Here is a 26,879-nt window from a genome sequence, read left to right as displayed (position 1 = left end):
TGTAGATCTGCTTAATTATAGTTGCAAATCGGTGTATGTCACACTGAGGTTTCAGCAGGTAATTGACATTCCAGTGACCTTGTGGAGCTGTATAGTAAACTGAGGACACAAGGCACTGATGGACTTTCTTCATAGCAGGAAGAAAAAAAGAATGAACTATTACCTTTTTTTTTTTTTTTTTAAACCTAATATTCTTTAATCTTATAATTGCTGTCAGATTGTAGCAAGTCTTAAATCTCTACTAACCAGAGGGTATTGCTTGGGGAATTACGAAATACCTCAGGGGTGGCATGTGTTAAAGCGTTTGTCCTCAGTTCATCGCAGGTTTTGCTTGTTTTGTTTTGACAAAGCTGGAGCTGTTTCCATAACAAAGGAGGTCAGATATGAGGCAATGAAACGGTGTTTTGTTGGATATGCTTAAACATGAGGCACTCAGATTATAATCACCAGCCTATTCCAGGGATCTCCTGTTTTCTCTCATTTTATTTGGTACACAGTGTAAAGGGCAAAGGAGGCGGCAGAAATCTTTTTTATTGATGACATATTTTAAGAATTGTTTTCTTGGCTACACAGAAGGTTGTCTTTCACATAAGGAGTAGCTTGTATTCTAAAAGCTGTTGTTTTCTAAGCCTTTTTAAAACTCAAATAATTAGTTTGCGACAATACAAAGTTGATGGAAATAAAATTAAGCAGATGGTGATGGGAGCTGAGCGTTTTATGTGTTAAAAATTCTATTGAGTGAGTGAGCCTCACTTGTCTTTAATAGATTGCCTGAATTGTCTGAGCTCTTTACTTACCAATAATGAAAGAGCAACAGTATTTACTTTCCAGAGTGCTTGTAAGGACTGTGCTGTACATTGCAATTAACCTGTATCCTGTTCGGATGTCTGATCGCTAACTGAACTAAAATAACTTTGTAAAAAGTTTTCAAAGCTATTTTAGTTACTTTAATGGGTAACCATTCTTCAAGCTGCTGTTCGTGTGTATCTTTGGGAGAGCAAGCCTTAATTACAGCACTCTGAACCCGGCTGTGAACGTAGATGTCTCTATGTGCTTGTGCCCTAAGTGAATGCCCAAGGAATGGATTGTTTAGTGAGGCCGAGGGATGAGGAAGGAGTAGAGAAAATATAATCGAACTGCCTCTCCTTCTTCCTTTACCATAAGTATTTTATTTGTAGTTAGCAGTTCCTTTAATGTAGATTTAAGTCCTGTCCTGTGTTCTGTGCGGGCATTTGGGATGTCAGTGTTATTTATATTGCTGTGCGATGAGTCAGATCAGGGAGCTATCATGAATGAAATCGTATTCCTTGTGATGAGATTAACTACCAGCAGAACCCATTCTCTAATCTGGATAACTGAATAGCATCATGAATATTAGCACTGCTGGAAGTATGAGTAAGTGGGTCAGAAGGCTGAACAGCTTCTTTCACGTGTCTCATGAATTCATATCGAGTTAAAGCTAATGTAGAACAAGAGGCAGTCATGAAAGGCTAAGCTAATAAGTTTTCCTTACATTAGCACAATTTGAAATGTAATCGATTCACTACCTTACAAAACTGTTTTGAGGGCTGGAATAGATGAGGTCTCAGAGGTCTTTTCCAACCTCTATGATTCTGTATCTGTGATACATTGTAGGTGAAAGAAGCAGGCGTTTTTGCATAAAAAAAGCACTCTGATTTCATAGCTGTGAAGTTTCTATAAGACACCAAAATACTGTTAGTGGATGTGTTCTTTGGGAAGTTTTTTCAATGAACTTGTTGACCATGTCTGCCATCCGGACATCAAAAAGCAACTAGAATGTCTTTTTTACTTGATAAGTCATCGGAAGCAGCCTAGCAACCCATCTTAAGTTTCACCGATGATATGAGTTTAAAAGTAAATAAATAAAATGGAATGGAGGGAGAGAAGGGAAAGTTTGCTGTCGGGTAGACCATGGCCAACACATTTGTCTGCAGTGACAACATCTTTAGAAGAAGACAGCATTTTGCTCTGATAATGCTGCTAACCTTTTCATTGTACGCATAAAGAAGTGAAAGATCAGTGAGCAGTATGTTGGAGTGAGAAATCACTGCTATTATAAACTGCTTGTTTACCACAATACCTCTTCCCTGTTAAATATATTGATACAAGTATACATAGAGTCGTCCAGTGTGTGGATAAAATCTATTCAGTTCTCTGCTTTTTTACGTTTTGAGCATATTTTTCTAAGCTTCCTTGCAGGTAATCAAGAGTTCATAATGTTTTTCTAGATAATTAATTGCTTTACATTGTATACCTTGGTTGCTTTTTAAATCAGCAAGTAAGCTCATTTTTTCTTTTTAATTTAAGACCAATGATGTGTCTGTTAAATTCTTTGTTGCTGGGGTGCGTTTGAGGATCAAGATGTTTCCATACGAAAATTGTTTTCTAATTTAAGCGGCATGTCAAACTTTCAGGTGAACCATCTAAAAGATAACATCCATGACACCAGCAGTCTTTTAGCAACATGTTTTAAGTCTGGAGGCACAAGCTGCAGAATTTTACAGCCAGGTGTTTATTTTCACAATGAAATCATTGTGTAATTCCATATAAATGTAGCATACTGTGTTTTGAAGTAAAATGTCAGATGCTTCCTAAGGAGTTACCAACTTTATCACATGCAACTTGTAGGGCTTTGCTGTCTACAGAGAAAGTGGAGCATGGCATTAGTTTTCACAAACTTCTCTTTTCACAAGATTTTCTTCTTATGGTGTCTACATAGAATTGCAGATCAGTGATGTATGAATGTATGCATTTGTTCCTGTTGATTAGAAGCAGTTATATACCTTATTTGCTAAGTTTGAGCTCTGCTCCTCAATTGCAGTTACCATTATTAGGGTACTGTGGTTAGGCTGAGGTTGGACTGAATGATCTTTAAGGTCTTTTCCAACCTGGGTAATTCTATGATTCTGTGATTATTGCAGTGGGGCACAGTAATGCAGAAAATCTCAGTTACTAATTTTCAAACTTAATGTGTGCCTTGTCTTTTGGATTTTCTTCTGCTTCGTCTCCTGTTTATTTTTCTAATGCATCACATGTGCTTGCTGCTGAATCTTGTCTTCTAACTTGATTGGAAGAGACTGTATGGTTTGTGATGGCTGCTTGTTTTGTGACAGGGAAGATGTTAAAGAACCCCAAATTTGTTACTCGGTTTTGTATTTATGCCATGGGATGCAATATATTCTGGGGAATGGGTCAAGTAACTTGTTACTAAATTGAAGCGCATGAGCCATCATGTTTTAAAATGCTTTTTAAATCTCATTAGATATATGGAATCCTTTCTATTTCCTTGAAGTGTTGTAGATTATCCTAGAGGTGTGTGGGATATGACTTCAAAATTATTTGTATTCTTTTGTTTATTTGGATGTCTAGGTTGACTTGTCAAGTTAGGCAAATAAAAGAGAGCACGTTTATTTATGTTGTGTAAATCTTCAAGTATGGATAACGGCAAGTAGAAAATACATTAAATATATTTCAGTGAATGTACAGTGCGTAAAGGAAGTTCTAAAGTCATGCTTTAACCTACAGTACTTGAAAAAAACTAGACATAGTATGAACACAATGAACAACACAGGCATTCAGAGAATAGCAGACATTCTTAATGTCATTTATTTCTTTTTTTGTCCGTTGATTCAAGATGAGAGATTGCAAAAAGAAACTTGAACTGAATTATCTCCAAGGATTTATTTTTTTTTTAAAGATTGCTGTTGTTACCCAGAACATTGTCTGGATGTGTTTCTAAGCATTACAGTAATGAATAATAGTAAACTGACAAGCATTTAAGTATAATGGAAAGAGCAGATCGATTTCTAGAGCTGATTTGTAAAAGGAAAATTAGCTTGGGAATAGGAGGTTGAAACAAGTATGTGTATTTCTTCATGCATTCTTCTAGAAACACAAATCACATCTATATACCCTGGGCTCATTTCACCAGCAGTGTTATGGGCAGTGTGACCCTAACTGTGGTGATGTCCTGGGGACTATGGGGAATAAATAGCTCACCTTCTGCTCTTGGTGCATTATGAAATGGCAGGTCATTAATGCTTGCTGAGGCTATCAGATGGTTGCTGCAGTGTTTCAAATTTGCTTTAAAAATGCTTTGTGTCCAGAAATAATGGGAAAAATATCTTATTTCTTTAACTCGACCCAACCTCTGAAATGTTTACAGTTTAATACTTTTTACAAGTGCAATAAATTAGTTCTTTCATAGTCCTGTAGCAGTGAGATAGACAAGGGCAGATTTATTAGGTGTGGTAATATTAATTGGTTAAAGAAGAAAGGTGGACAAATTTAATTAGTTTAAAACATTGTGTATTAATTGAAGTTTCCTTTCTGTCTTTGTCTTCTCTGAGATCTTAACCAGGATAATTCTTAAGATGTAGAATAAGGATGAGAAGCACTTTTGTTCTGTTTTCTTGTCTTAAAATCTCCAGAGTTTATTTCATTACTCTTTTTATTCTCAGTAATGGGAAAAATAAAGTAAAGTAAAATGGGATAACTGCTAAGTTTTTAAAGCTGTTCTGCTTACTCTAAGCAAAACAAAATGTGAGAGAGGTATATTGCCGCTTCCTATTTATGATAAATCTTAATGCTGCTGACTGGCTATGAAGAATAGGGAATATGAAGTATAATTGATTTTCGCCTTTTAATACAACGTTCTTCTCATGCACCTATTTTTGTGTTTTCATTTAATACAGATTCAGATGAATAATTCAGAAATGGGCCTTAAATTGATCAGATACTGGGAAACTATTGCCTGATGTTCTAGGATTACTGGAATATTATTAGTTTATAAGAATGCTTTAATCTTACATCTGGAAAAAATTCCACAACCTGCATTAAAGAAGAGGAGCTTGTAGTGTTTGTGGTGGTTTTTGAGAAAATATCATTGACACTTAAGGTTCTGCAAATCTGGACTCAGAATATGTATTTCTTTAAATTTTGAACCTCAGGGGGATGAAGTTACGTGCTTTCTCTTGGCACATTTTTAACACTGCAGTTCAACATTAAGGCAGTAGTCTTAATTATAAGTATCTAGCCTTTCTTTAGGAGTCAGAAACCAATTGGCTAAATATGTTCCTTACAGTTCCACCACTCTGTTCTCACACTTATGTCCATGACTAGAAGTCTGAGGATAGATGAGTAGAGACTGACCAGAAGATGCATTCATGATTTTGCTGAATATCTTGGAAGAAGAACTGGTAAATACCACCAAGGAATTTCTGAATGGAGCATATGTCAGGGTTCATCAGCAGGGAACTATGCAATACCTCTCCTCCAGTTTCATGTGATATAGAGGATTGACCTCTCTTAAGGTCTGAGATGTGTGTGCTGTTTTTCTCTTCTTCGGGGTTGCTGATACCTGACAAGTCTTAGTTTGAGACACAATTTCCTGCTCACTTGTCTTCGAGACTTGTTCCATTTACCTACATGTCCTGGAGTAAATAAGAGGCTGTAGCATGGTATTTTAGCCAAGGTTATGATCAGAGGAGCTCTGACGGTAGTAGAATGAGGAATATGCAGGGTCACATGTGGAAATACAAAATGAAAGTAAGGTTTGACTTAGTACATATGCCTCTGATACTCAAGAGGCCGGAGATATTAAGTGCCTCATCTTCTGAATTTTTTAGCATTTCAGTGGGGAAGAAGAAGGACTCACAGCTTCATGGTAGCTCCTTATTCTTCTAATGGATGTATGCATTTTATGGTTGCTTTTTCATTATGCACATGATGAAGTGTGTAATTTGACCTCTAAGCAAGGTTTAAATTTCCTTCTTTTTTTCAATTCTGTTGGATAAAAGTTCTATTATTGCTTCACTTCAGTTCATCAAGGCATTCTAAAGTATATTGTACTGAGATTTGAAATTCTAGTTTGTGTATTTTTCATAATGTATTGTCTTAGCTATGAGGGGGAAGCTTACATTAAAAACTAATTGCTTCAAAGCCTAAGCAGCATGTGTACATTCTGTATTTGTCATACAGTGTCTATATCATAGTTTTACTAAAGGCAGAACTCGGTTTGCTTAACACTCTGTGTATGGCTTCATTCTCAGATTGACTCTTTTCTATGTAACAGGTTTTGTAGCTTGTTGTCTTCAGTGTTCTTGGAAGTGCATTTAAAGTAAATGCTTGTATTTAAGCTTTGGAAAAACAGCTTTGTCTTAACGATGACGTTAAGTTCGTCTGTCTCTCTGGCTCATACACTTTTGTGCTTGGAAGATATCAAGTCTAGATTACAATGTTCTTATTTTACAGCTACACCTCCAATTAAAGTTTGCATGCCTGCGCTTTCTCCTACAATGGAAGAAGGAAACATTGTGAAATGGTTAAAGAAGGAAGGTAAGACATTATTTTCTATGTCCTCAGTTGCAATACTTCAGCTATATGTTCTGTAAGATTTTTGTTTCAGGTTGTATCTTAGTATTTTGAAGCAAAATATTTAGTGTGTCTGTGCTGTCTTTTTGGACAATACCTCACTTTATAATTGTTGGCTGTAAGTATTTTTTCCTTAGCTGTATTCCATAAGATTGCTTTGACCACATTTTGAACGTTATCTATTTATTAGGTTGTTCCAGGGTGCAGGTATTTGTGGATTGTTTGAATTGAATGAATTGGTCTTCCTCATAAATTGGTCTTAGGATTCAGCAGCCATACAGTGATTTTTCCACAGGTTTCCCACTACATGCCAACCCCAACACAAGAGGGGAAAAGTATTTTAATGAAAGTGAAATCTTGATTTTGACTTTGAGACAGCTAGCTTTGAGAGCTATTTGAGGATTGTCTTTGCTCTACTTGCTATTTAGAAGCAAGACCAAAATTAAGTAAAGGATATCACCTTGTTAAGATCTGTTTATTGGCACTGATGTGCCGCTGAACTTTTTTTTTTTCTCTGACAGTCTGGATAAGGATCATAATGCTGACATTAAAAAACAAAGTCGAGGGAAAAAACACGGTCATTTAATGCTTATAATCCTTCTGTTTGCAAGAGTTGCTCATAGCTAAGTGATCCTCCAGTATGTTGACCGTCCATATGTAGCAGCACCATTGAATATAAATGTTTGATAACATCATATTAAAAAAAAAGCATTTATTTAAAAGCATTTGACAGAAGAAAGGTGATTGCATGTAAAGTGTATTTCACAGCATAACCAGCAGGGGCCAGTAGAATACCAGCTGAATTATTCTTTTGCTCTTTGTTTAAGAATCGAATGTTTTCTCTTTACATTTTCATGGTATGAGCAGATGATTTCAGTAGGGCGTAAGGAAAAAAACTGAATTTAATTGACAGCTTTACTATTTTCTCCTCATTGTTCATACAGTTCCATATAATGTCCGGTGGGTAATAAAGTCCTTCACTTAAAAATTGTGTATCTAAACATTTTTGTTTATTATGTATGAATTTAATGTTGATGAAAGATGATAGATTAACAGCCCTGGAGATGAAAACCCTCTTCTTACTCTGGGTAGGAAACAGAGCAGGCAACAGTGCAGCAGTTTCCCCACACAGTGTAACTTGGTCATCTTCTGAGAAAGCACCTCAAGGGACTTCATTGCTCAGTCAACTTTGATTTAATTTGCAAAGAGCACTTCAAAGAATGCAGTTTGTATCTTGTGATTTGGATACTTGTCTGCTAGTAATTGAATGGAGAATTCAGGCTATTGAATGTCAGTTGGAAGGGATTTCCTAGAGGGAAAGTCAGTTTCAGTAGAAGTACTAATCATTCAGTCTAGCTATAAGAAATGACTCCTTTAAGTTTTTATCTTTTAAATGTGAAAATAAAAAGCATTTTTAAGTGCATTGTATATAATCTCAGAGAGCTTTCTGCTAGTAAGGCAACTGCTGTTGCAAAAACTGCATTCTCATTCAAAAATGTAAAAACAAAGGTAATGTTTTGCAAAGCCGTTCTTCCCAATCATCTCTACAGTGAAAGCTGATCTGTAATTGACATCAAATCAGGCCCTATTTTGGAACTATCACATTTTGCACTCTATACTGGAAACAACTATGGTCCTTTCTATTACAGTTAGTCACTGAAACCCGTGAGATTTTGAAGCCAGCTGTGAAGTATTCTTGATTAAAATTGCATTTGATTAATTGCCTTCCAAATCTGTGACCAGTTCTTGGCTGCAATGTTTACTGGGAACGGGGGAAAGAATACAAACTCAAACAAGTGAAAAGTGATTTACCCATTTCCTTGAAGTCGTTTCCAGTTGCCTTCCCTGCGTAAGAGTCCTTAGCTTTTTATGAACAGATCCATGTGCCTGGGTTAGGAGTTATGTTTTAAGGGACAAATGTGTGATATAAATATATATTTTTGCTAGCTTGTGCTGTTAGAGTTAGTACTAGGTAGTCTGCAGTAGTGAGAGATCTTCTCAATGATGCAGAATATTGTCAGATTGATTGCAGATTCCAGGAAGAGAAGGAGCAAGCAGATATAGGGTGTTATGCTCCTTTCTTAGCTATATAGGTTATGAAATTTGCTCAACAATTTGATTTCTTAACAGCTATGAGGTACTTACCTAATGGTCTGATATGTAGGGCACTTGAATTAATAATCCAATGGGATTAAGTCACTGATAGATAGCCTGGAAATTCAGCTTCTTGTTGTGTACCGTTTATGCTCTAGTTATTGCAAAGTGCAGTGCGGCAATTAGATTATTAAATTAAAAAAAATGGTGCTACTTTGTGACCTGCCAAGTTCCATAATGAGATTGTTTATGATTTCTAAGGCTATGTAATTGAGGTTTGAATGTCCCTGTTGCTTATCCCTGCAGAGATCGCGAAGATAATAAATACTTGATATTCTTTTATCCTAATTCAGACAATCATACCCAAACGTAGAAACTACTAAATTATAAGCTTTAAAATGTAGGTTACAACCTGCACTGGTATTTTCTGATGCTTATCGTCAAGGTGGCAGAATTAAATAGGCCACATGGTCAGTATTGATCTGCTGAAGGAATTCAGACAGTAACTTTTATTGCATGACAGCAGATATGGGTATTCTTGAAAAGCAGAGGGGTATACTCTGTAATTATTCTATTTATATTCCTGTAATGTAGTAAAAGGAATTTTTAACATTTGTGCATGGTTGTATTTCACAAAGTTTTTTTGTTTGTTTGTTTGTTTTTTGTTTTGCTTTTCTTTCTTTTTTTTTTTTTTTTTTTGGCTGTAGAAGAGATTGAGAAGCCAAGCTGGCAGATACACTTTCCAAAGAGTTTGAAGTTCTTCATATTTCTGTTTGAAAAGCTTTGATAGTGTAGGTACAAGCTATGGAACTATGATACTTAGTCACAGGCATTGCTGCCTATAACCACTGCCTCAAAAACTTTAAGTATCTTACTTAGACTGTTGACAAGCAATGAATAGAGAAGGCTGAGGATTGCATTTGTGGCAGTGCTACTTATCAATTTTCATCGTGTGTGTGTACTTTGTCTTGGAATGCCTTCTGTAAACATTGCTATGTCAATGTTCTACTGTTTTTATTTCTATCTCTGAATCTTATTGGTTGTATATGAAAATGAACAATACAATATGACAGATCACAACAGGGAATCTACTAGCTGTAGCATGTGTTTAAGAATGTAAAAGGGCTGTATTGTTTGCTTAAGTGTCTCTCTTCAATGGTTAAAGAGATATAAAAGCAGTTTAGATCATGCATTAAGTTCTATTATATTTTGCAGGTGAAATGGTGAATGCTGGAGATGCACTGTGTGAAATTGAAACAGACAAAGCGGTGGTTACCATGGAATCAAGCGATGATGGCATATTGGCAAAAATACTGGTAGGGATTCTGCCTGTCTGAGAAGGATGTTATCGTTTCTCTAAATGCATTTGTTTGCATTCCTAGTGAAGGAAAAAACACGTTATTTTTGTTTTGTAGCATCTGTTTAAAGGGACATAGGTTCATAAGCTGCATAACCAGTTTTGTTAGTGTTTTCTTAAGAGTTCTTAAAATCCTGATAGTAACTGGAATGGGAAATAAATAACGTCTCAAAGGCATAACAGTGTTAGTACATGAATCAAATATGGTTTCATACAAAGAAGACTGTCCTTTCAAATAATACTACTAAGTTTATGATGTAGCTAATGGGAAATTAAGCATCTAGTACATCTGAGTTATCAAACTAGCTGAAGTTTGCTCATGTCCTTAAAAAAAGGTAGAAGTTTTATGTTGTTTCATGCCAACTATAATTCAACGTTATCTTGATTTGAGTTCATTTCAGAAAACTGGGTAAATAAAGGGAAGTTAACATTGTTTTTCACCTTCAAATGTTAATCATTAGATTCAGTTAATTCAAGCTTCTCTAACACTTTTGCTTTCCTTGACCACATGCTGCAAGTATCCATAGTTTAAGAAGAAGCAGAGTAAGAATAGAATAGCTCTATCTGCACATATTCTTTGTCTCTCTTAATCTGTCTTCTAATGATCACATCTTGTTCAGTGTAACATGCCATAAAAACTTAAATGAGTGGATGAAAATTTTAGAAGGGTGATTTCAGAAAAGTGATTATTCTTTCAGCAGAATTCTTAAATTAGCACTGACTTTTTGCCTAAAATAGGTAAATTTGAACTGAAAACGGAGGGTGAATAATTGTTTTAAGAATTGTATTCAATACCCATTACTATTTTCTCATTTATGACCTAAGTGAGAACTTCCATGGACTGAAAATACTTTATAGAAAACTTCTACTGTAAAGTGAACCAGCATAAGGTCCATCTACCTTGTTTGCCACTGTTCTGCGCTGACACCAGAGGTTACTCCTCTGTACAACTAAAGCTGTGTCCTCCGACTCTTTCACCCTGTTGTGGTTCACCTGTGCTTTGCTTATTTGTCAGCAAAATTAGGTTTCTTTTAGAACCTTCTTGGATGTGGATACACACAGAGTAATTGAAATATCCCTAAGTGACTTTTTTCATTCTTTTTATATTATAGGCGTCAAGATTCACTGAGATGTATATAAATGGGTTTTCTGGCATTATGAATTTTGAAAACACAGAGGACATAATTTAAAAAGTTCAGGAAGTAAAAAGTTAAGCAATGTAATAACATTTTATTTATTTATTTATTTATTTCAGTCTCTTCCAGTTCTGAGCTGCAGAGGCAGCATAGATTTGTAAAGTATTTTTAAACACGTACTGTTAGAAACACAAACTCTGGAGTTATCTGTGCTGGAAACATGTATTGAAAATATAGAATGCTGGTTGCTGGAGTTTTCACCTGTTTAGCTGGAAGAGCATAGTACAATAGACTCAGCATGAAGAGCAGTGACAGCTTTGAACGCTTATGTAATTATTTATAGACAAAGGCTTATAGACAAAGTCTAAATAGGAGAAGTGATACTGAATCAGCAGGCAACCCTGTTGAATTTCTGCGTGTTATCATAGCATCCTTAAGGCATTCTGGTATCAATATTGAAATAAAGTTTTATACACCACAAATCTATACTAATGCTTATTCTATTTGAGTACCATGCATAAAAATTTTATTGAAGTAGAACTGCTCTCTATTTTGCATGCACACCTTTGTAAAGAAATGAAGATGTACAAAAAACAACCAAACAACAACAACAAAAAAACGATTAACTAATTGTTATTAACTGCTACATATTAATGTGGAAAGGACATTGAACTTGTGGGACATCTGTTTTGTGTTGTCGTTGATGCTGAATACAAGATTCATAGCAAATGTCTGAGTATTATGCTGACAAGCATAGTTTTTTTAAATGCCGTATTCAGTGCTGAATACAATAGTGCTGCAAAATTATTGGAGTGTATAATCTTAGTATTTTCTATTTTTAGCATTATTTTCTTTTGTTTTTCCCAGTTTTTCTGCTTCAGTGACTCAATGAGGTAGGTTATGTTTGCAGTTGCTTCAAACTGCTGTTTCATTTGATTATGAGTGGTGGTAATACTGCCAATATACACACTTAAGCAAATCTGCTTATCAGCGGACCTTCCTGTGATAGGATCTTTCAGCCTTAGTCCAGGCAGTTCCTGATTTTTTTTTTTATCATTCTGTTACCCTGGAGTACTTTAAACTAATCTCAATCAAAATAAAATGTGATGAAATTGTGATGCATAATTTCTTCTCTCAGGCAAAGCTTTTCAAAATACTAATGAAGAAAAGTGCACCAGGAGATCAGAACAGGAAATATCAATCTAAGTCTTAGGCTTGGTTTTGTTGGTTGTTTTTTTTTTTCCATATAATACGTACTCTTAAAGTATTATTTACCTAGTGTTTATAGAAGGAAAAGAAGTAGACTGGCAAAGCTGTAAATGTGGAATGTTTTATGAGAATATAGCCAAGATTGGCTTTGCTGTTCCTTCTTAGATCTAGTGTTGGTCTTTCTGGGTAGAGGAGCAGTAAACCTTGTGAAGTGGGATGCATTCTGTTAGTAGAGTGAGTGTATCTGTGTAACAGTGTCCTAGTATTTGCATCTGCTGGTACAGTCTTTACTGTTTCACGGCATTTTATTTTATTACTGTTTAAGTTTCTAGAAAACTTGATTTTATCTTCTAAGAAAAATATGATTCCTTAGCAGATATGTCATTATTTTGTTCCTGTTTTAGTTTAGGCTTTTCAAGTGTTTGATAGTAATTTGCATTTTCTCACAAAGCTATCAGCAGTGCAGATACATACCATGTCCATTTGAGGCAAATGTTTATGGAGTATGGCTTTATGAGAGAGAATGAGTGTGTCTTCTCTTTGTTTGGAAATTGACTATATTTGGGCTGGTACAGTCAAAGATATATGGAACTACTTTTTTGTCCCAGTGAGCTTTGAAACCTGATGTTGATGCCCTGGAAATGTTAATGCTTGTGGGGACCTGGAGAGTTGTACTTCTGCAACTGTTGTGAAGACCATGGGAATATCCAATTGTGCAGCCATTCATTAGGTTGTTAATTTAATGTAGTAGCCATTTTATTTGCATAAGCATTGAAGATCTATTTTGACTGTGGTACAGGTACAACTTAACTTTAAAAGGAATACCTAGAACTAATTGGACTCATCCAGTCTAATTACATTCTATTTTTTCTGCGTGATTTCTTCTTGGATGTTTTCTGAAGTAGTAAATTCATTACCACATTATTGCTAGCATTTCCTTTTCGGACAGACTTGTTATTTGATACCACTTGTATTAAACTAGGTACATTTTAGTGGTGGATGTTAGCATGAAGCCAATGGTATGTTCTTCAGAAAGAAGAGATGCTACCACTGCTGTAGGGTTTGGGGACTTCGGCTTCTGATTTTTAGCTTATCCATTTACAAGTTGGCTTTTTATGTTGTTTTAGTTGTTGTTTTAATAAGTACTACTACCAGATACATTATAGTCAACTCAAGGTACATTGCTGTATGCATCTGATGAAATTTTCAGGCTCTCTACTGAAAGATCCACATTCATTTCCAGCATCTAATGCTGCTTTATTCTTAGAGATACTCTTTGACTTCTGAATACTAGCATTAGATGTATGGGGTTTGGGTGCATTAGTTAATATTTCTCTTTTACCTTATAATAGCAGCTGTAGTTAATTACAGTCATGAGTCTTTGTTATTAATGGTAGGAATAAAACAGGATATATCTTCTTGAAGGAGCGCCATTAATATCCCTGAAATTTTCACTATTACCCTTTTTAGTCATGAGTCTAGACAATGCAATATTTAATATTCTCATTGCCTTAAATTTAGGTAGAAGAAGGAAGCAAAAATGTACGCTTGGGCTCCATAATTGGTCTGCTCGTAGAAGAAGGACAGGACTGGAAACAGGTTGAAATACCAGCTGATGTTAATGATCAAACTTCTCAGGCACCACCTGCAGCTGCTGTTACCTCAACTCCTGCAGGTCCTTCAGTTTCTGCCCCTCCTAAAGTGGAACATCAACCTGTAAAACTGCCGTGAGTTTTTATGTCCGTTATGAAATTGAACTTTTATTTATTTAGATTAGTAGAGCTGAACCATGAAGAATCTTTAGTCCTTTCTTACCTGATATTATGCTGATATTTTAAGAGTGTATGTCAATGTATGTGACGTAATAAAACTTGCTTGCCTGGGATATTTCTCTGCTTGTGAGCCAAAACTTAAATTCAACCAGCATAGTTCTATTAGAACACCTCTTATGCATGGGTTTTTATTCTGGTATGTAATTGCTTTATGATGGATTCTAAACATAGGTGAGAAAGTTTTGTTCACATATAATGTGCACTTCCTTTCTTTTTTTCGGGGGGGGAGGGGGGAAGGGGGTGGAGGAGTGGGTGATAAGACAGCAACAACAAAAAAACCCATTCCAAACATTCTAAGTTCTTGTACTTTTTGGTATTGGAAAAGAATTGTTTTCATTTTCATAACAAAGGAATATGAAAAACTCAAGACCATGAGCTTATGTGCTCTTTGTGAGAAATGACAGAGATGAGCAACTCTTTTGGCTGAGTTCCTGAAGCTCATTGCTTATGTTGTTATAAACTGCTCTTGTAGAATTTGGTTCTTCACTTATCTTCATTTTCCAGTATATTGTTTAACTGCTGAAGGAGGAAAATTTGGAGATTTTCTAGTCCTTATTTTGGTTCTTCTAAGTCACTGTTATGTTTTCAAATTCAACCTTATGCTAAAGCTTGCTGAAGGGGCACACATTATGATTTATTAGGATCACAGCCTTTGCCTAGAACTGTGTTTTCTTCCCCAGCTATTGCTTCTGAAATATAGCATGTGTCTTAGAGTTTCTCTTGATATATGGTAAGTAAGCAAACCTTACTATTTAAATAGTTTATTTTTTCTCCCCACTTCTTTAGGTTGCGCTTAAGTCCTGCAGCTCGCAACATTGTGGAGACACATGGGCTAGATCCAAGCAGTGTTACACCTTCTGGGCCTCGAGGAATCTTCACTAAAGAGTATGTAGCTTCCCAGTTAAATCTGAAAGAACTGTCAAGCAGATAGGGAGAGTAGATGAGGACACGCTTTAAAAAGCCTTTAAAGTTCCAACATAATTTTTTTTGGCTTTGTATTCTATTATGGCTGTATGAATCTGCTGTCCCATGTCCTGCAACTCAGCCTTAAGAGTGGCTGTCAACTACTGGGCAGCAGTGTTAGCAGCTACTGTGATGAATGTAAAGAACTTTGCTACTCGGAATTGCAGTCAGAGTCGAAACAAATCAACTCTGGAGTGTTTTCATCGGTTCCTTTTCTTTGACAAATTAAAGTGTTTTGCTTCCTTCATTGAAGTTCAACCACGAAGCCTGTCAGAATTTAGTTTGATTTCTCTTTCCTTAAACTAAGGAAAGCAGTGAAAAGTAATGGTATGGAATCCAGAGTTCTATATTTTTTTCCCCTTTATTATTATTATTTTTTATTTAGTGCCTGACTTTTGTTTAAGGAATGTTCATTGCAGTTGAGCTTTTAGTATTTTAATCTTCTTTTGAATATTCTGAGCTCATGATTGACATTCACCCCTTAGAGTCAGAAGAGTTATAAAAACCCACTGTCATAGATCCAGAATTCTTAACCTTGAAATAATATATTTTCTTTGCATTAGCATGTGAAATATTAGAGATAAGAGCTTTCAGCAGAAGTACTTTTTCTTATTATTATTATTATGTGGAAATTGTTGCTTTCAACAGATCCTCCCTTCACTTTCACAGACCTTGAAAGCTGCTGTAATACCATTTCCAGACAAAGACTACTAGGTTAGTGTAACTGCGAAGTTAATTCAGAGAAGCAGATAGTGAAAGCTTCCCTGCTTCTTCAAAACTTCTTCCCATGCCTTTGGCTGAGTTGGATTAAAATATGAATGGATAGAATATTCTGTATAACAGCAACAGAGTTACTTTCTTTGTTATGGTGTTCTTTGGTGCATTAGTAGTCTCTGGCAGGTGGAAACCCTCCAGGAGTTTGAACCACCTAATTAACATCCCCTAGTTGTCATGGAGATGTGGCAAAGCTATATCAGTAGCTATGAAAACTGCTTACTGAAAAAATAAGATTTTGTTTTTACATTGCTCTTCTGTAAGAAACAACAATGACAACAGAAGATTTGACTGTGAAAATATTTTTAAAATGCTGATTTTTACTATTTTTTTATTTTCCTATTTTGTAACTGTTACTTTGAAATGGTGCTAATCTTTCAGGTGCCTGCAGGCTTTGCTACTACACTTGGAAATAAAATACATGCAGGTTATTGTAGAGAGCTGCTGCAGATATTCAAGGAAATACTTCTTCTAACTTGAGATACCTGTTAAAATACATGCTATACTTTATAGTTAAGTGACTCATAGTCTTTTTCCCAGGCAGGCTGGTGATTGATTTTTTTTTTTGAGGGAGTGTTGCATGTTCACTTTTTACTTCCAAACATTGGGTTTCCTTATTGAACAGAGCTCATCAGATTACCAGAAACAAAGATAGTGAGTTTCATAGGCAAGCAAAATTTATTTTTATCCACTTTTTATCTTTAGATTCAATGCACTGTAAAATCTACTTTTAGCAGCAGTAGATTATTTCACACGGTAGCTTTCCCTGTGATAATTTAGTAGACTGCATTTTTTTTTGTAACAATATATTGTGTTCTTTTCAGAAATACACTTACAAACTGATGTGTTAACAGAAATTAACTTGTGCTAAAGGTTACACTGTGCTTTTTGGTCATCAGCTCAGACACTGTAACTCTCCTAAACTATCTAAATGTTATGTTAAAATTGATGGTTGTCTCAGGCTGCTTCTATCTTGTCTCATCCTATTTACTGGTTACGTAGAGATTTGTAAATACAACCAATACAAGGTGGGCAAGTTAGTTACCAGCAAAAACTGTGTTCTCTGAGGCTGTGTTCCTCCAATTGGTACCTTCCTATCTGCTCTCACTAGCACTAGCAGCCAGCAAAATCAATAAAGCATTTTGACTTGGTTATGATGGGTAGGACCATCTGTTTTTTATTCCATACACATAATAAATGGAAGTAATTTTAACTCATCTCCTTCACTTTAAATATATAGACAATTATTGAAGATGTATTCTGTGTAATGCGGGAATGCTATAATGAAATTCTGTCCCTTTACAAAAATCTAATACCATAAACACTGTCAACTCTTACTTGAGTAGATTCTTGCTTAAGCAGTATAATGGAATTAGGGAATATTTTAGTTTGGTAGCTATGGCTGAAGTTTAGAAGCCATTCCAGGGTTGTCAGTGGGCTGGTTTTTAGATTTTTATTTTTTACATTTTCTCTGCCAGTTTGTAATAAACCTCTGTGTAATTAAACATTTGTGAACGTGCTTTGGTGATGATAGCCTCATGAAGTGATGGAGGATCACATAGGGTATAATGATACACATTGTGTTATCAGATCTGGAGCATTAAGAGGCGATGCAGCTTTTTTGCCAAGTCACTAGTACAGACAGATTTTACTGGCATCACTTATTTCACTTGCAATTGACAGTAGTGGTGCGGTTGACATGTGAACTTGCACTTTATCTCTGTACCTGTTTATACACATTTATGTCAGAAAGTACAGATGAATGATTAATAAATGTATTACTTTGTTTACAGGGAGCACTATTTATAAGGTGGCATTAGAAACCTATTACAAGTAATTAATTTATAATTAATTGAAGCAATTACCAAAATAACAAATGAAACCACTGTTTGTTTGGGGTTTTTTTTGAGACTTTATAGCATGAGCAAGCATATTTTGTTGCCTTATTTACAAGAAGTTTTAGTGCAATTCACAAACTGCCTTGTATGCTGACTGCTATTGATCATGAATTTTATGCTTCTCTGACATGAATGGCTTCTGTTACTCCACATTCAAGGCCATTTTATATTACCAGGAGTGCTGAACCTTTGATTTGACAACACAAATGTAAATGCACAATGGAAGGTTACTAATCAATTAGAGTTAGGGATGGAATAGTGATGCTTTGGGGATTTTTGAAATTGTTTCTTCTTTCTCAGTATTTCCTTGTTTAATCACCAGGGATGCTCTTAAACTTCTGCAAGGGAAGCAGAAGGGTAAGCCCAGTGAAATGAAACCTGTGGTTTCTCCAGCTACTCCTCAGCCTACTGCGGTGCCTTCTGTTCTGCCAGCAGCAGCTGTGACTTCTTATCCAAGGCCAGCAGTTCCACCAGTTTCCACGCCAGGACAACCTGCTGCACCGGTAATGTTTCTTCTAAGTCCTTAATGTTGTAAGAGGTAAATATTACCACTGCTGCTTAGGTGGTGATGTGAAATTCCCAGAACTGGAGAAAGAAGTCTTTCTTTCTGTCTTCACTGATATTTCAGTCAATTAAAAAAAAAAAAAATTACTTCTATGAAGGTGAAAAAATGTTTGCTTTGAAATATTACTGAATTTATTTGGAAGAGTAAGAAGGAAGATTTGCTGTGAAAACTATCTGAAATGACTACTCTGGGAACTGAAAAAGCAGTAGTTTTCTTAGGAAATACTCTATGATTTAAATATTCCAAGCAATATGTAAGATCTGGCAGGTGAAGGTGAGTGTTTATATACCCTAGCTGAGAATTCAAACCTGAATATTTGGACATGTTCTTAGCAGACTTTTTCAAAGAAGGAGTAGGATTAATTCTCTTCTGTGAATCCTAATTCAGTGGAACAGACTAGAGCACTCACTGATCTTAACCATTTTACTTTGAGTATCTGGAAAGTACATCTGGTCTCTAGGTGCTCAAAGTGCATCCAGGCTGGAGTTTTGGTGCAGCAGAGGGGAAATGTGTATTTGCTTTCTTGATATTTAGCGTGTAGTGCATGATTTCTTTCAGGGCACATTCACAGAAATACCAGCTAGCAACGTCCGAAGAGTTATTGCGAAGAGATTAACAGAGTCTAAAACTACCATACCTCATGCATATGCTGCTGCTGACTGTGACATTGATGCTATTTTGAAATTAAGAAGTGAATTGGCCAAAGGTTAGTGATTAAACTGATCTACTATAGCGTATGGTATTAATGTGTACTTTGTCCTGTTCATATCATCTGGTGTCCAGTAAGTGTAGATTTTTCTATGGACGGAACATGATACACTCAAATAATCTTTCTTGGTGTTAGTTCTTAGCCCGTACCAGCCAACATATTGTAAACTCCCCTTGAAGGCAAACTAGCGGTATTAATGTAAGACATGGTAAATGTCTTTCATTGAAACTTGCATATGTGCTTAAAACTATGCTGAGCTGATAGGTGTATAGAAACCTCTCACACAGAAAACTGTCCATTTGTGAGATCCTAAACTGATGTGTTCACGTTTCCTAGTTGATGAAGACATAGGAACTGCTTCCCTTTCACTGGAGTTTAGCATGACTAGTCTTGAATGCAGGAGTAGCCAGAGCATTTTTCTATTTGATCTTTGTTTATTAGTTTTTTAAATATCTTACTCAAAAGTTAATGTCAAAGAAAATATGTGGTGTGGATATTATATCAGCCTTAGGTACATTAGTATCAGATGCAGGCCATAAAAAATGAGATACAAAACTGTCTTGGGAATGCTTAATTTTTTTTTAATATCTTTCCTACTTCTGTGGATTCTTAATGGATATTTTTTGAGTGTATAGGAGTGGGAAAGAGCTTTAAGTCTCAGCATAAAACTGGATTGCAGGAACTGTCCTGGTAAACTTTTTTTTCTGATGCAAAGGTGGTTTCTACTACTCAGTGAGATACAACATGAAAACTGAATGCAACATAAAATCGTAGAACCTTTAGAGTTGGAAGGGACCTTTAAAGGTCATCTAGTCCAACTCCCATGTAATGTGCAGGGACATACACAGCTAGATCAGGTTGCCCAGGGCCTGCTCCCTGCTGTATCCTTCTGTGATTTTTGTGGCAAAATATATAGCAATTGTGGTAAAAATATATAGCAATCACCCATACTATGAACTTTGAAGTAAAATATTGTCATGTGATCTTTCTTGAATGGTAATCCTGTATGACTGAGATATAGATTTGTCTGATATGCAGATGCATCAATGCAAATGCCATGCTGTTATTCTAGGTTTCTCCTTACACGTAAGTTGCTAATTGTGGCACGTATTGCAATTTAATTATGTGGCACTTGGTTAATTCCTTGAAATTAATGATCACTTAAGAGAAATTCAGTTAACAGTTGTCTATAAATGACTTTAACTTCACAGAAACATTCTTAAAAGTTTGTGTATTAAATACCAAAAAACATTCTCAAAACTAAGTAGTTTCGCTTCTTGTTGTTTTTTTTTCCAGCTGATAGCTGTCACGATGGCAGCTGAGAAATGTACCTTGTTTAGTATGAGTGATGTATTTAATATTGTGTAAATATCATTTATCATCATGTTCATTTCAGAGCAAGAATGGAATATTCTTCATTGTATCTGTAGGCTTTACTTATGTTGCCAGTCATGACTGTAATGAGTACTTCAGTACTAAAACCTTCACAATAAATAATCATCACATATATAGCAATTGTGTTTATACCTCTGAATTTTAGGGGAAGAAGGCAAATGTAGTAAATTATATTGCAGTGTTTCTTATGCTTACATACAATCCCGTCCCATGGAGGTTACTTTACATGCTTCTAGCTAAATCTACCTTTCTTCTATGTAGTATCGTTTCTTTACTTAATTAACTTGCTTGCTTGCATATTATTTTGCAGCTTGCTTTAAAATATATTGTTAACTCAATTTAAGGATTCACAGATGCTTTTACCTTCATAATTTTTACAATATAAGGCCCCAAGGGTAACTGGAGTATGGCATACCTTTAAATCATGGCTGAATAAAAGCTGATCGTTGCAATTATTCCAGTTTATGCATGAAAGTACGTGAAGATTAGTCTGCATTCTTGTTTTTGTAGATTTGGATGCTACAGTGCTTTTCTAAGTGGAAAGTAAATATGAGAGGCATAAACCACATATGGACTACTTATAGGAATGTGTAGTAATACTCAAGTTTGCAGCTGATCTGACTTCCTATCAAAAACTAGGAGGAATGTCTCTGCTAAGGAGACTTTTCATTCCTGATATTCCTTTGGTTCTGAGAGAAGGAAGAGCGTTCTTACTTCTATGATAATAAAGATACTGTCTGGCACTGTTTCTAAGAAGCAAATCTACTGATTTACTGGAATCTTGTCATCACACGAGTCTGATAAACGCATCTTAAAAGCAGTGTTTTTCTTTTTGCAGATGACATTAAAGTATCTGTAAATGATTTTATTATCAAGGCAGCAGCAGTCACTCTGAAGGTAAGTGAACAATTAACTTTAATACATCTTATAGTAAACTGCAAAAGAGACAAGTATTTTATGAGACTATATGGAGATAGGAATGTGATCGTAGCAGTGCTTCTAACACTTTATCATTTAGTGCCACATTTAGTACTGTGGACTGTTAAAGTGAATATTTTTAGTAAAGATCCTCATAGTATAGTTATGAGCAGTAGATGTTTTTTCAGCAGGCTGAGGCAATTGACATGATAGCTGATTATTTGCATCTAATTTTTTCTTAAAGTTTTAAACAAATATTTATTGAAGTCTTATGCCTATGTTGTGTATTAGCTCAGGCGTATTTCAATGACGTACATGGTCACCTGTGCTTAGAATTAAATGTCCTTCAGGGAATCAGTCTTTGCTTGTTTCTGGAAGTTGTTCTTTGTTCCTTTTGTCAGTGTAAAGGTTCAACTGTTCTTACATGTCCTGAAGTTAAGATCCTATGTTTCAATATTACCTATTCTTTATTATTATGCTGAGCTATATAGTAGCTTCACAGTCTCTGTAAGGTACTTGCCTGTTTTCTGTGTGGAACTGGATGCATTACCTTCCAATTTATGTCAGTTATTCTGCTTAGAAAAAATTCCCAGTACCTCTTGGAGTTTCGAAACCAAAAAGTTTCAGACATGATTCTTTAGAAGAACTCCCATACTTTGAAGATCCAGAGGGTGTCAGATCTCTTGGAACAATATGAAATTGGTTTCTTTCAAAGCTTAAGAAAAGAACAAATTGTTATGATTTTACTTGAACGTGGAATGTTTATTTTGAGTTCAGTTCACACTTCATTTTAGAATGTCAGAGATGTGAGCTCTAACTAATCTGAAAGCCGGTGTTTGTGAGGTTCATGAAGAAACAATACTATTGTTTATTGACCCCTCATAGCTGAAATAGATCTGTTATAGCAAGATAACTTGGGGAGAACCCACACTAGATCCTCAAGAATCCCCATGGAGTTTGCCCTTGCTATCAAGGCACTTGCATATGTTAATGAATGAATACAGCTTTTGAAGTGATGTGGTAATGCTGTGGACTTGTTACCCATACCTTCCTGATTACACAGTGATCGCGCATTCTAGGCATATGGTGAATGAAGAGGTAAAGTTTCTTATAGCATTGCATTATTTGAGCAACAGCTTTTAAAACCTACGTGTGAGGTTTCTTCTTAGATGCATTACCTCACAATAAGATAAAAACATCAGAAAGGGCAAGAGCTGTTTTTCTCATTTGACAGGACTGTTTTAACTATTTAAAACTTCAAGGAGGAAACTATATCTAAGTTAGTGAGCTACTCCCATGGACATGTGCTAATTCTGTTTCAGTTCTCATAACACTATAAAAGGTTGTTTCTGTGCTGTGATGTAACAGATAGTAAATCAGAAGAATTCTCAAGTAATTTTGCATTGCTGTTCGCTTTACATTGCTGTGCTTTATCATATGTTGGTACTTGGTGTGAATGTGTGTCTAAGTCACTGAGGACAAAGGAAAACAGAGTTTTACAGTTCCACAAAAAAGCTCTTACTTTCCATGTTAACTTGCAGAATTATTATTTTACTCTTTCTGATTTCAATGACTTTTCCTTTTTTAATATTACACACTTTGAATATTTTACACATTATCCCAAAAAGAAAAACAGCAGTTTTCCACATGGAGGTTCCTTTTGATTATTTACTTTTCTTTCTCTTTATTTATTTATTTATTTATTAAACAGAAGAGCCTTACCTGGAAATGTATCTGAAGGAGTAAATCAAAGATTAAAAGAAATAAAAAATTCAACTTGATAATAGACTTAACCTCACCTGTGCATGAAGAGTAGCATACATTTGTTACTAAAAATCTTCATATGGAATCTGCTTTGATTCATGTAAAATGATAAAGCTGTATTGCTTATAAATGCACTGATTAGATAATTAGCTTCTTCTGTAATGCATCTGGATACTTTCTTGCTTGAAGTTGAAATAAAGTAATAATAGTACATTGTTTTTCCCAAAAAAGCTGTCTTGGTTATTAAAAATATAAATTGTAATATTTACACAACACTTGTCAACCAGTTTTAAGGTTGATTTATTTACTTGATAATTCACTTGATCTTAGTTTGTAATCTTCCAGGTCCAGCATTTACTTAGGTTGTGACAGAAACAGTTTTCATCCTCTTTCAATAAAATATGATGCTTAGCCTGAAATAGATTGCTTGTAACTGCTTAATGCTATGTGTATTGTCCATTCAGTCACTTAGTATTACACTTACAGTTGAAGAAGTAACATCCATAATACTACAGTGATGAGAGTTACCTCTCTTGATCTGTTAGCAAAGAAAACGTTGAATAAATGCACAGACTAGATGTAGTTCAGATTTTATTTTGTTTTGAGCTTTGCACTGGATTTTCTTCCTTTTTTTCTGTTGAAGAAATTGTGACATGACAGTGTTAATTAGTGTCTCAATGAATGAAACTCAGCTGGGGGTTCCTCCCTTGCTTTTTCTCCTGAAATGTGATGTCAGTTTTCAGTTGTCTATTTTCATCAAGGTCACTTAATACAGATCTTTGTGAAAGCAGTATCTGCACGGTATCTCTGACAAGTTACTTGAGACTTCTCCTATGTGTCATGTTCTGTTGTTTGCTTTTTGTTTTTTTCCAATGAGTTGACTTGTCTTTATATGGTAAACTCAAAAATTTAATTGAATTTATCAGTAAACATTATTTGAATCTTCATTATGAGTCTAGACAGACATTGCACATTAGGAGAACTTCATCCCAGTAACACTGAGTTACTGCTGTCGGACTTGAGATAAGGCTGGAACATATACACGAGTACAAAGCAATCTCTGTTTTTTGTGCTTTTCAAGTCAATATCCTGTGACTTATTTAGGGGGAGGAATAACACTGCTTTGTAGTTTTTGTGTCATGAATGTCTATAAGGTGGTATCAGTGACTTTTGAAGGAATCTGGAGGTTTTTGTTCATTTCTTAGTTTTCCAGTAGTACCAAAAAAAACAACCCAGATCCCCTGAAACTGTGTATTTTCAGTTCCTGTAGTATACATTCATACTTCTTGACAAAGTAAGTTTCAATCAAACCAATAATGTATGTTGTATTACCTGCTTTTCTGGCTCGTGGCAGTCCTGAGGACATATGTGACTTGTTCTTTTGCCTTCTTTTACAGACAACAATCCGATGCACTAATTAATTTGGTGCACGCATGTATCTGTCTAGCTATGTATCTCAAGGAATTTTCCTTTTTTCTGGATATTTGATTGCACCACTGTTCTTTTACCAGCTGTCCTTTTTTCCCTTTTTTTTTTTTTCCCTAGCAAATGCCAGATGTGAATGCAGCATGGGATGGAGAAGGCTGCAGGCAGCTGCAGTCCATTGACATTTCTATTGCTGTGGCAACAGACCGAGGTCTCATTACACCGATCATAAAAGATGTTTCTGCCAAAGGAATACAGGAAATTGCTGCCTCTGCAAAGGTAGAACTTGAGTGTATAGTAAGCTGAGGAATATAATAGCTGTGTAGTTCCTTGTAGTGGAAAAAGAAATGTGACCCAGATACACGTCAATTTCAAGAAAAGCAGTTTTGAGATGGATCTAATGCTGTTTCTTAGATTTATTTTATGTTTATTTTTACTGAACCATAACTTAACCATCGTGTTATTTAATTGCATTTGGGCTAGAACATTTGAATAATAAACCTGTATAGACTTTGCATTTCATTGCTATTGATGTATTTCAGTAATCCTTACAAGGTTAATTTCTACATTTTCAATTCTTGAATTTGAGGTTTTTGGTCCTTAGCCCAGGAATTTGTAGCTGCTTCTGTTACACAGTGTGTGTCATCCACAACTTTTCAATATACAGCTGAGAATTTCACCCCAAAGATAACATTAAACTCCTCATAATAACAAGCAGTATGTTGCATAGGTTAAGTGCCTTTTAGTGACTTGAACTCTTGGCAGTTGTTGCCAACAGTAGAAGAAATGTTTTGTGACAGGCAGGCTAAAATTGTTTACAGTTTGATAGTGATAAGATGTGGGGGAATGGTTTTAAACCTGAGAGATTTACGTTAGGTGTTTAGAAGAAATGTTTTACTCAAAGGGTGGAGATGTGCTAGCACAGGCTTCTCAGATGGAGGAAGACTGCTAGAAAATGATTGAAATGCTTTTGGAAAACTCATGGGAAGCAGAGAGGGATTTCTTTGAGATACGTTGCAGGGAAGAAGGGGTATGAGAGTTTGTAGAAATGCCCTCTTGGGATGGTGATATTTGTAGGAAACACCTGTGATTCCTGAATAGCACATCTGTGGAGGAGTGGGTTCCTAGAAGTCACTTCAAAAAAATCTCTAGAACCGTGTGTAAATATTCATGGAATCCACTTGGAAATTCTAATTAGTTTTATTATTTTGAACCAGAAGGAAAATGCAAACAGAAATTTCTGGTGTTATATGGTATTTTTTCCTACAATTATGTTGAGGGCAATACTGTGTTTGTCTCATCAGTGTGTCACTAGATTGTTTTCTTTTTATACAAAAACCACTACAGAGAAAAGTCAGTTGGTTTTGTTTTGAAGGCCGTAGCAAGGTTTGTCGAATGAGAGGACAGCTTATATTGAATTCCCAGTATAATTAAGAAAACGAAGTTTTGTGTCCTGGTCTTGTCTGGCTGATTGTTGCAATTAAAAGAAGTGTCACTAAATTGCTCACCAAAATCAGGTGACTTTTTTTTTTGTAGTTGAACAATACTTAAAATGTCTTAATGAAGTAGAAAGAATGGGAGCTTGTTATGACATTTGAATTTCTTACTATTCTCTCTCTTTTTCTTGTTGTGTTTTTCTTAGGCTCTAGCAAAGAAAGCAAGAGATGGAAAGCTGCTACCTGAAGAGTACCAGGGAGGAACTTTCAGGTAATGCTCCCTGGCAGTGTTTAATATGAGCAGCATGGGTTTAGAACTGCTTTATTCTTGGAGATTCTACTAAGTGTCAATGCCTTTTAAAATATTGATCTATTCAGGATGCAACTTCATGGCATGATTATGATGGATGATTATGAGCATAGTCCAAGTACCATGTATCGGGGAAAATTATTGTTTTAGTACAGGTCTAAGTTAAATTTGTTAGAGCCTGCTGAGAAACTCAGATTTTTCATACAGTTCTGACTTATGTTTTTGCATTTTTTTTTTTTCATAATTACATAAGAATGTTAGTTTGTTTTACTTTGATTCCATACTGTCGTGAGGAAAACATTTTTATCATAGAATCCTAGAATGTCCTGGGTTGAAAAGGACCACAACGATCCTCGAGATACTTCTGTTGAATGTGCAGTCCACAGAAGAAGACTACATATCCCAGAGAACAACAGGAGTAACAATAAGTCACGGGACCAGGACTCTATATAATCTCGTTCCCAGGTGGAGTGCCCTCCTTCTTCTCTCGAACTTCTCGGAGAGTGGGAAGCGTTCCAGCCGTGTCGCCTAGAGTTCACAGTAGGCCTCTCGGTTTTCGGAGACTCTCTCTCTCTCTGTTTCGTTCGATTTTGTTAGCCTTAATTATATTATATTGTGTTACCTTGTATTTCGATATCATATTTAGTAAAATAAGGTTTTCCTCCTAGATTGTCGCTGTTTTATCCGTGGTGCGCAGCCGC

General features: G+C 35.6%; 1 protein-coding gene across 2 annotated transcripts in view; it reads left to right on the top strand.

Annotated features, from left to right (window-relative positions):
* The window catches only part of PDHX (pyruvate dehydrogenase complex component X), a 40,781-nt gene that overhangs the window by 4,728 nt on the left and 9,174 nt on the right, over positions 1-26,879 (top strand). For both annotated transcript variants that reach the window (XM_015863585.2, XM_015863584.2), the window contains exons 2-10: positions 6,274-6,357; positions 9,703-9,803; positions 13,711-13,916; positions 14,808-14,906; positions 17,979-18,159; positions 18,780-18,927; positions 21,164-21,222; positions 24,553-24,711; positions 26,075-26,139. In XM_015863585.2, coding sequence (XP_015719071.1) covers positions 6,297-6,357; positions 9,703-9,803; positions 13,711-13,916; positions 14,808-14,906; positions 17,979-18,159; positions 18,780-18,927; positions 21,164-21,222; positions 24,553-24,711; positions 26,075-26,139 — 1,079 coding nt within the window. In that variant the 5' untranslated portion in view covers positions 6,274-6,296. The remainder of the gene's footprint in view (positions 1-6,273; positions 6,358-9,702; positions 9,804-13,710; positions 13,917-14,807; positions 14,907-17,978; positions 18,160-18,779; positions 18,928-21,163; positions 21,223-24,552; positions 24,712-26,074; positions 26,140-26,879) is intronic.

Source organism: Coturnix japonica, chromosome 5 (assembly GCF_001577835.2).
Source record: "Coturnix japonica isolate 7356 chromosome 5, Coturnix japonica 2.1, whole genome shotgun sequence".
Taxonomy (NCBI): domain Eukaryota; kingdom Metazoa; phylum Chordata; class Aves; order Galliformes; family Phasianidae; genus Coturnix; species Coturnix japonica.
Note: the sequence above shows the minus strand (reverse complement) of the source record. Positions and strands in the feature narration are given on the sequence as shown.